The 10636-nt window shown below is 43.2% G+C and overlaps 1 protein-coding gene across 2 annotated transcripts; it reads left to right on the top strand.

The window, feature by feature from the left end:
* Window positions 1–1661: 1661 nt before the first annotated feature.
* On the top strand, window positions 1662–4455 carry LOC128431172 (uncharacterized). 2 transcript variants are annotated; one of them, XM_053417405.1, is made up of 4 exons: window positions 1662–2178; window positions 2320–2475; window positions 2736–2828; window positions 3136–4455. In XM_053417405.1, exons 1-4 carry the CDS (start codon window positions 1834–1836, stop codon window positions 3445–3447), a joined length of 906 nt encoding a protein of 301 aa, XP_053273380.1. In that variant the 5' UTR covers window positions 1662–1833; the 3' UTR covers window positions 3448–4455. The 2 variants fall into 2 exon arrangements, with proteins under 2 accessions (XP_053273380.1, XP_053273381.1); XM_053417406.1 differs by lacking the exon at window positions 2736–2828.
* The last annotated feature ends 6181 nt before the right edge of the window (window positions 4456–10636 follow it).

The following is a 10636-nucleotide window of genomic DNA, read 5'->3' as shown; positions in this document are numbered from 1 at the left end:
ACATTGAATTTCATTGTCACGGCATTCGCAGCTTGGTTTAGGTACCACTACCGGGCCTTTGAACTGCAACCATGTCCAACTCGCAAAATGTCCCTGATATCACATGAAGAACTGGCAGAGAAGTACCCATTACATGACTACTTCATTGGACCCCTTCGACTGGTTACGTTTAAAAGATATCCTTATATCAAAAGCGTATGTTGAATATGTGAGTAAGCTTCTGTAATTGATGGCTTAATAAGTTGATGTGATTATTTGATGTGCACTTTTTTCTCTCCAGCATGCGCACCTAATACCTGTCATCTTTTCCACTTGGACAAGCTGTATAGTGAATACTTTTAACACTGTGGTAAGATATAAACATACAATCCTGATTCCAAACTTCCAAACTACAAAATGCAATAATTTGCTAATCCTTTTTGTAAATAAGCCCTCATTCAATTTGATGCCTGTAAATGTTTTCTTTTAACACTTATTAAATCTGTGTACTCGTATTTTTGTCTCTTCTAGACCGAAGCGTTTGGATGATGGCTGCCCCAGTCAAACTGCGGATTATTCTTGGTGCCAACAATGTGGAAAAACTGACCATAGAATCGGGCATGCCAGAGTCTGTGGAGGATCTTTCAAATGAGATCAAACGTCAATTTCTTATCGATGGGGACATTAGACTTCAGTACATGGACAGTGACTTTGATAATAATTTTGTTAACCTCAACCAAATTAGCGATATTCAAGACAGGGGCACAGTGAAAGTCATCTGTATGTCGGATGCTACAGACCTCAACCAAGGCAACATTAACCAGAGTGGGGAAGACACTTCTTCGTCATCTTCAACAATATTACTCTCCAGCCCTGATTCGCAAACTGCTCGATCACAGTGGCCAACAACATTCCAAATCCCAAAGTTTCCATATGATGTGGAGATTGTAAGGGAAATGTAACATGTGACCATAATATAATCATGTTTATGTATACTTGGATTGATCATCATTGAATCTCTAACAAATGTAACTTTGATGTTGCTGTTTCCTGTAGAACTGAGTGAGTGCTGGCCTGATTACTCCAGTCACAGTAATCTAATTAGTCCGGACACAGTGTGATAGTAATTAGCTATTCAGGCATTATGATTGATATAAGGAATGTAAGGGAAATGTAACAGTTGATTTCCCTTTTGAGTGATCATGATTGAATCTATTACAATGTAATCTTGATCATGCTGTTTTCCCGTCCTACTGAATGTATATTGGCCTGATTGCTCTAGACGCTGTAACCTAATTATCTCTAGACAATGTAACTTTGATCATGCTGTCCTTTACTACTAAATGCATATTGGCCTGATTGCCTTAACTAGGCATTGTTGTATTCATGTGATCAGAGGATCTCATCCATCGATGTTTAACCACCCCCTCCCCAGTGGGAGGGCTTAGCCAAATGTATAAAAACAAACCGCTGTTTCCTATTTGGGTGCATATGACAAACTCAACTCTGTTGTATGTACAATGCTCGAGCATTAAATGTGTGACAATACTGTAAGAGAATTGTGTCTCGTTTCCTCCTTGCTAAAGGTGGGATTGTAGAAATTGCCACGACAAGATTCAACTTGAAGGCGCAAACCAGGCCTTCTTATCAGATGGAGTTTTATTGAACCCGGGTCACAAACTCAAATCGGACATCTTAGAAAGTCTTGCTGAGCAAATCATTAAGTTCAAAGCATATCCTTCAAACTTAGAAATAGAAGATGTTGCTGAAGCTTTAATCAAAGCACATCCATGTTTGAGGGAACAAGGATCATTTAATGGTTTTTATGGATGGAAAATAAGCCTTAAGTACAAGATGGCAAACTATAGGACAAAGCTTAGAAACTTAGGATGCCCAGAACTAAGCATTAATTCGCTTAAGCACAAACCCACAGATAGATGCCAGCCTGCCTATAATGTCAAGAAACCCAGAAAGGCAGAGGTCAACTTTTGTCCTTCCTATCCTACTGGGGAGACCCAGGACAGCCTTGAGGGTGAAAGATTGGCATTGTTATCTGAGGTCAAGAAGAGACATAACGAAAAAGTAGTCAAAGAGAAGATGGCCAAGACATTTGCATACAGGAGGCAGGAGGTCGTCAGAGACAAGCCAATGATGGCAGAGTTCAAGATCAGATGGCCAGGACTCTTCACTGTTGCAGAGGTATGAAATGTTTTTAAAATATGCGTTAGTTTAGAAAATATAGGGATGTTCTAAATTTGCAAATTATTAGTCGCACTACAAGGTTGGATGTTTTAGTAGGTGCAAATAATAAGTTGGGTTTTGTGGACATTATGTTTTCAGGTGGAGGCAGAATTTGTGAGGATTACTACTGCTCCTCTTGTCTCGAAGTTCCTTGCCCAACTGGACCAACACACTGCTCAGCTCATAAAAGTGTTTGAGAAGAAAGGAGGCTCTGCTGGGATGAAAATCAGAAAAATGTTGGCTCCAATCACACAGGTATATTTTGTTATTGGTAGAAAATATTATGAAACATAAATGATAAGCTCTTGTTAACCGAACTATAACTAGTAACTGTTGTGTAAAATTATCTTTTATACGTTGTCGTTTCAAATTATATTTAAAATGCATAAATAAATGAAATGGTATCCAGACCTAATCATCTGGGATTTTGTCATCCATTTAATATACTTGTACAAATGTGGGATGTATGTATGTATGTGTAGTCCTAAAGTATTTCTTTATTTATCTGTCTTAAGGATGAAACTGTTGAAAAGAGGAGGGAGTGTACCCTCAGGGCGCTCTGTGTCTACCTGAACGAAGACCCAAACATCCTGTTTAAAGAATACCTGGTTGGTCATTTTAATAGTTTTCTTTCTACCTATATACACCAAATATTACATTTGGCTTAAGCTAATTGTGTGACATGTTAATGATTTTAGGAGTAATTTACTTCTTATCAGAACTAAAATGTTGTGGAAATAAAAAAATCTGCAGCGTTAGACTACCGCTGCCCTCTGTTTGTATCCCTGTATGATCAGTTTTTTGTTATGTATTTATTTTGAATTCAGCTTGTCAATTTGTACAGATGACATTGAAAAGTTACACTCTGTGATTTCATAGTTTGTTTTTTGTCCTTTCTTTCTCAATTATGTAAAGGATACTGATGCTGTTGAGAGGGAGCTTCAACACATTATTCTCGGCATCTACAGCATCAATGTTGAGGGAGGTGATGCCACCACTTCTCCAGCCGATGTTGGAATAGTGATCGAGGGTGTTGAAGTTCTGCATGACCTGAGAGACATTGCCTCTACATCTGCACTTATGATGGGATTTATATATGCACTGAACCTTAGTTATCCTAAGGAACTGAAAGCCTTCTTTGAAGTGCTTCAGAAGGTCTTCCTTCAACTTGATGCATCAAGACTTTCAAGCAAGGTACAGATGCTCAAGAACAAACTCTATGAATAAGCAACCATTTGTACGATGCTGAATGTTCTCCAAAATGCTAAAATTAATGTTTTGTTAGATGTTACTAACTAATGTTATTACTATGTTTGTTAGATGTTAATACAAACATAAAAATTGGTTGCTGTTGGACCATGTTGCAATGCAGAGTGGTGGTGATGACAGTGCCTGCCATCAAACACCATCTCAGGTGAACCCATGAGAGAGAAGTGTCTGTGGGGAATTCAGACGTTTGTAATAACAGCAGGAAAGGAAAGAGAGGATTGAACCACAGAACAGTGCTACAGTTCAAATGACAAAGTAACTTTAGAGTTTAATTTAATTAAAAAAACTACAGGAAGATGCTACATGGTTTAAGAGACTGACTAAAGAAATGCCTGATAACAGATTATAATGATAAGGAGCTAGTGGAGCACATGGTTAGTGGAGCACATATTCCTGCACATGCATGATGTCATGACTTTAGCTTGCTGTTTGATGTCGGAGGTAAATAGTGTTTGGTGGGTTTTTACAGCTTTGAAACAAATGCTCTGCAGGGAAGCTGGATACTCTGAGGATAGTTTTCGCTCTGTTTGTGGCTGTTGGGGATATCTTTGACATATTAGCCACATATAGTCTTTGGATCCATTGGTCATATAAAACGTGGATTATAGCTGCTTTAAATATCAAGGTAACACATTTCTTTAAGTGATAAACTGTGAGTCACAAAAAGTCATTTTCTTCCATTATCCCTCTGCAGCACAACACGCTGGGATTTAAGAATACAGTATAATCCTGTACCACAGCCAAACATTTTCAGTATATGCATATTGTATATTTGTAGGGCAACAAAAAACTTGTTATTGTATATGTATCGGTTAACACAGATATATCTGTGATAGGCCATTGTCGGCCGATTGTATTATATATCATAGATATATATATATATATATATATATTCTGCAGCATTAATTAACATGTTATGTTATTTTCTCCACAATGCTAAAATGAATGTTCATACAAATTGTTGTTTGCTGTTGGACCATGTTGCAATGTTTTAATAAAAAGTAAAAAAAAAAAAAATTGGTTGTACCCAATTCATTTGTGTGGAACCAGTTGACAAAATTGGATTATGTTAAAGTAATTCATAAAAAATACATTGGATGAACACTGTTAAGTTAATTGACCTTAAATGTATTATATTACAACTACAAATAAGATATATGTAAACTGTAAATATATTATTTAAGTCCATATAACATAACTTGCTTAAATTGAGTGAACGTAAATTATTTAAATTGGGTGAACATACATAACTTAAATTGGGTGAATGTAAATATATCCTTTTGATCTGAAGTTATGCTTTTGAGTTGGAACAACTCATTATTATTGCATTACTGTAATTCAAGTTTATTAATTTGGATGAAACTAATAATTTAGCTTTCATCTAACCTAATATAATTGCGTGGAACCTGTTGACAAAATAAATTTAATTAAAGACCACTGGAAGCATCTTCTTAGAAGATGCTTCCAGTGGTCGTCCGAGGGCAGAATTTGGAGTATAAGCCTTGGCAGACTACAGATATGTCAAGCATAATTGAGAAGTTACCGACTCTTCAAGATGGAGCCCATTCTTGGATCTCGAAGTTGGAAGAGATTATGGTGGGAGAGCAACTTGCTATGGGAGATATTAAGAGACTATTGGCTAATCTCCTTGGAGTTCATGCTATGGGAGATATTCTAGAGAAAGCTGGACTTGATCAATATGTAGGAACTGCTGTGAATGATTCAGAACTGTTTTGTGCAAATAGAGGTCGAGTGTGTAGAGCGCTGAAAGAGACCTTTCCGACAAATTTACATCCTGACAACATTCTTATTGAACCTATGGGACAGGAAGAAAACCCGAGAGCCTATGTGTCCAGAGCTCATCAAGTTTGGAGAAATGTTACAGGAAATGACCCTGATTTGAATCAAATAGAGCAGTCAATTTTGCGAGCCAAAATACAGAAGGGGTTGCCCCTAACAGTGAGGAGCAAACTGGCAGAGGTTGTTGGTCTGGGAAGCATGGAAAAAGGTGTTTATACAGATCATATAGCCCATCAGGTGGTGCTGTACAGGAAAAAGGAACATGATCAGAGACAACAAGACCAAGAGGTTGTTAGAAAACTCCATCAAATACAACTGGTGGATAATAAGAAAATTAAGAAGCAAGCTCTGGTTCTACAGAATCAGGCTCCACTAGATCAATCATTCCTACAATCACAGCTGACCCAGGTTCAGCTCCAATCGTTCCAGCCATCATCGGTGGCTCCAGTCATCTCCTACCAAGAGTCAGCTTTTGATCAAGCGCAGAACTGGAGAGGAAGGTTCGATCCAAAGTTTGAACAGCATTCAGAAGAATGTTATAATTGTGGACAGTTTGCCTGTGAATGCAACAGCTGGATAGAATATGGAGGAGGAGAATATTGAAGAAACATCAGTGAAAGAAAGAAAGGAGGACGACGTGATTTGTGATTCTTTCAAGAATTCTAAGTTGTCAACGTTGCAGTACAACAGTGTGCTTCGTCTGTTCCAAATACTTAAATTCCGTTAGGAAGTTCTGAATGATAGTAAATTATTATCTGTTGTTGACCTAACAGAGAAAGGTACCCTGACTGGCAGTTCACGAGAAAGGGGGGCTACTTTGGTTATTGCTTAGTTATTTCAGAGCTTCTCATTACATTAGTGAGGTGTTTCCAGGGGGGAAATGAAAAATGTGACTCATAATTTCTCACTTACTTAAAGTGTGTTAATCAGATTGATGTTTTTTTAATTTGTATCTGTTTTGTATGCAAAGATACTGGTTTTCTTTTCTTTTCTTTCATTCTAGAACATATTGGGGGAAGGATTGTTCATGTGTTGAATGGATTCAGACACTTCAAACATGAACAATACCAATGGACTGAAGGACTCTGAACAACGATACAATATCCAGATTAAACATGTCATCAATACTACAACTGGGAGTCAATGCTGCTGAGAGACTGCAGTGTTCTATCTTTGTGTTTTCTCTTATATTTTGAAAGTGCGATATTAAAAGTGAATTATATTATTTGTGTGTTAATTACTTGGAAAATGATGTTTTCTGCTATTGAGTAAATATACTGGGACCTCAGATGTTTTCTTTTCCGTGACCTTTAAGGATAGTGGTGCTAGGCAGGGAAAGGTCCATCGGAAGCTCCAATGGGAAAACCAGGCTGACTTTGGACATTATTTTGTTTTTATTTGCTGAGAGTTCGATATGTATTTGCTTACAGTAATTACCTTACATAATTTGCTAAAATTCTTCATTTCAGTGGTGTAGGAGTACTATGTATAGTTGCCTGGGCAGAGGGACCATGAGAGAATTTTCCTGTCTAAATTGTTTGATGGATATTTCAGGAAAGATAGCTGCCTGACAGGTTTTTCACTCTCACTCCTATACACAGTTGCTTTATTATTGGAATTATATACCTGTATGTTGACGAGACTTTGTTAAGCCTCGTAGGGGGGAATATGTCGTAAATTCAGGTACTGGAACTTTCTAACATGGTCACATATCATGAAGACATGCTATGATTCCGAGTTACTTGTTTTTTAGGTTCTCAGGCTTTGTAAGTGCTATTCCATGTGTTAGGGTCATTTGTCCCCCTCTTTGGAATGATCTTTGACCTATCGTAAAGTATCTGACCTGCTAAGGAAGGATCAAAGATTTGGCGGGAGACTTCAACTTGAAGTTACTATGCTACGTCATTTTATCTATAGTTCTGTGGTAAACAACTCCTCTTTAAAAGGACTTGCCTGGCAGAGGCAAGCCAGATTTTCACTATCTGGCCTTTGTGAATTCTCCGGGCATACCATGGAGCCCGTCTGACCTGTGAAACTTCTGTGTAATAAATTCTGTTATGCTGCAAGTTCTGAGTCCGCGTCTCCTCTCTTCAAACACCAACTTCGACAAGACACTGCTGCTTCAAAGATACGACACTACATAGGGCTGCTGATCTTAGCGGGCGTGTACAGGTCCCGAGGCGAGGCCGCCGGCAGTCTCTGGCACCCCGAAAACGGCAGGGCCATATTTCGTGCCACCATGCCCCTAAAACAATTCCACACCTACTCCAGACTGCTGCGCTTCGACGACCGCGAGACGAGACCCAGGAGACGAGCCAGCGACAAATTAGCTGCCATAAGAGAAGTGTGGGACTTGTGGGTGTCGCAGTTACCCTGTCTCTACAACCCAGGGCCTGAAGTGACCGTGGATGAGCAACTGTTTCCGTTCAGAGGCCGGTGTCCTTTCCGTCAGTACATGCCAAGCAAGCCGGCGAAATATGGGATCAAGTCGTGGGTGGCCTGCGATTCAAAATCCAGCTACGCTTGGAACATGCAAGTATACACCGGAAAGCCGGACCAGGAACACCCAGAACGGGGCTTGGGGTTGCGGGTAGTGCTCGATGTAACGGAGGGACTACACGACCGTAACGTCACGTGCGACAATTATTTCACCTCCTACGAACTCGCCCAGCAGCTGCTGGAGAGAAATCTCACCCTGGTCGCCACAGTACGGAGGAACAAGCCCTGGCTCCCACGCGGGCTGCTCACAGTCAGGGGAAGGGAGGCCTTATCCTCCAAGTTTGCATTCACGCCCAGTGCCACTCTTGTCTCTTACTTCCCGAAGAAAAACAAGAACGTGTTGCTCATGAGCACGCTGCACACCAAGGCCGACGTCAGCGACCGCCCGGACAGGAAGCCGGTCATCATTCTAGACTACAACTGCAGCAAAGGTGGCGTGGACAACCTGGACAAGGTTGTCCAGGTCCTGTCAGTCCTGTCTGTACTGTGTGAGCTGGTCATTTTCTTTCTAATTGTCCCGTCCGTCCGGTAAAAGGTCCGGCTCGGCAGTAGTGGGAGAGATACTGTCGAGCCATGTGGTGAGTCCCTCTCCCCCAGACCGTCCGCAGCTCGATGCCTCCCTCTTGTGGCGAGGGAGGGCATTCCCATTCATGGCTTTAATTGATTCAGGGGCTGATGAGAGCTTCATTGATAGTAGGGTTTGTCAGCAGTTGGGCATCGAAACAGAGCTCCTCGAGGTTCCACTGGATACTAAGGCCCTAAATGGTATACTACTGGCCAGGGTTGACCGAAGAACCGTCCCCATACCCGTACGTTTATCTGGGAATCACCAGGAGAAGATCCAGTTTCACGTTATCGACTGTCCACATGTACCCCTACTCCTGGGATTTCCCTGGCTGAAACTCCACAACCCACACTTTGATTGGACTACAGGAAGGATCCGTGCCTGGAGTTCATATTGCCATTCTCACTGTCTCCGTTCTGCCCAAAACCCCACATTTGAGCTGCCTGCTGTAGCAGAGGCCCCAGACCTGTCCTCGGTTCCCAAGGTTTACCATGACCTTGCCCCAGTCTTCAGCAAGGAGCAGGCTCTCACTCTTTCTCCTCATCGGCCGTATGACTGTGCCATTGAGCTTCTGCCTGGGGCCCCTCACCCCAGCAGCCGACTGTACAACCTCAATCGTCCAGAGCAGCTGGCCATGGAGAAATACATTCAGGAGTCTCTGACGGCTGGGATCATCCGTCCATCATCCTCTCCAGTGGGTGCTGGATTTTTCTTCGTCGGAAAGAAGGACGGCACCTTAAGACCGTGTATCGACTATAGAGGGCTCAACAACATCACTGTAAAAAACAAGTATCCTCTGCCTCTCATCGACTCTGCCTTTGTCCCTCTTCAAGGAGCTTCCATTTTCACCACCCTGGACCTACGCAACGCCTACCATCTGGTGCGCATCAGGAAGGGTGATGAATGGAAGACGGCTTTCAACACACCGTTAGGTCATTTTGAATACCGCGTTATGCCTTTCTTCAGGAACATCAGGATCATGTTCGCACAGTACTGCAGCGACTTCTGTAGAACAAACTATTCGTCAAGACCGAGAAATGTAAGTTTCATGCCACCACTACTTCCTTTCTCGGTTTTGTCATCTCTCAGGGGGAGCTCCAGATGGATCCTGCCAAGGTCTCTGCTGTTGCGGACTGGCCCACTCCCACCAATCGCAAACAGCTGCAGCGTTTCAATGGCTTCGCAAACTTCTACAGGAGGTTTGTGAGGAACTTCAGCACTATAACAGCTCCCCTGACAGCACTCACCTCCTCCTCAGTCCCATTCCACTGGACTGCTAAGGCCGAGGCGGCCTTCTCCGACCTCAAGCGCCTGTTTGTCTCCTCACCGATCCTTATCTACCCTGACCGGTCACGGCAGTTCGTTGTACTTCCCGATCCAGGTACTGGTCCTCCTAACTGCCTCTTTGTCCCAGACTCTGTCCGCTCTCAGGTCCTGCAATGGGCACACTCCTCCCGCCTTACCTGTCATCCAGAGATCCACCGTACCATCTCGTTTCTCAAGCGACGCTTCTGGTGGCCGACCATGGACAAAGATACTCGCTTGTTTGTCGCAGCCTGCCCCGTCTGTTCACGGAATAAGACCTCCACCAAGCGCAGCTCTGGTTTGCTCCGCCCTCTGCCGATACCCGGTCGTCCGTGGTCCCATATTGCCCTGGACTTTGTGACCGGTCTTCCCCCCTCTGGAGGCAATACTGTGGTCCTCACGGTAATCGACCGTTTTTCCAAGGCTGCTCACTTCATTGCCCTGCCCAAACTACCCTCTGCTCAGGAGACTGCTGACCTATTGGTGCAGAATGTCTTCCGGATCCATGGTCTACCTTCTGACATCGTCTCCGACAGAGGGCCACAATTTACGTCCCAGGTGTGGAGGGCTTTCTGCATGGCCCTGGGAGGGACCGCTAGCCTGACTTCTGGATATCACCCCCAATCCAACGGCCAGACCGAGCGGGCCAATCAGGAGATGGAGGCGGCACTCCGCTGCATCTCCGCTGCTGAGCCGTCATCCTGGAGTGCTCGGCTGCCATGGGTGGAGTACGCCCACAATACACTCCCTAACGCCTCCTCCGGTATGTCTCCCTTCCTCTGTTCCCTGGGATATGAACCTCCTCTGTTTCCCGATCAGGAGGCCGAGCTCACCGTCCCTTCAGTCCAGGACAATATGCGTCGCTGTCGTAGCACTTGGAGGCGCGCTCGTGCTGCCCTGCTCCGTGCCACCTCCAGGACTGAGGTCCAGGCCAACCGCCGCCGTACCCCGGCACCCGCTTATGCTCCGGGGCACAAA

The sequence above is a fragment of the Pleuronectes platessa genome, chromosome 24 (assembly GCF_947347685.1).
Source record: "Pleuronectes platessa chromosome 24, fPlePla1.1, whole genome shotgun sequence".
NCBI classification, from domain to species: Eukaryota; Metazoa; Chordata; class Actinopteri; order Pleuronectiformes; family Pleuronectidae; genus Pleuronectes; species Pleuronectes platessa.
The sequence above is the reverse complement of the archived record's forward strand: the minus strand, read 5'-3'. Positions and strand labels throughout refer to the sequence as shown.

Excerpts from the sequence above, each read along its gene's own strand:
- LOC128431172 (XM_053417405.1), top strand. The coding sequence starts at position 1,834 with ATGGCAAACTATAGGACAAAGCTTAGAAACTTAGGATGCCCAGAACTA. Across the intron at positions 2,179-2,319 it reads GACTCTTCACTGTTGCAGAG|GTGGAGGCAGAATTTGTGAG; the intron begins GTATGAAATGTT and ends TTATGTTTTCAG. Across the intron at positions 2,476-2,735 it reads TGTTGGCTCCAATCACACAG|GATGAAACTGTTGAAAAGAG; the intron begins GTATATTTTGTT and ends ATCTGTCTTAAG.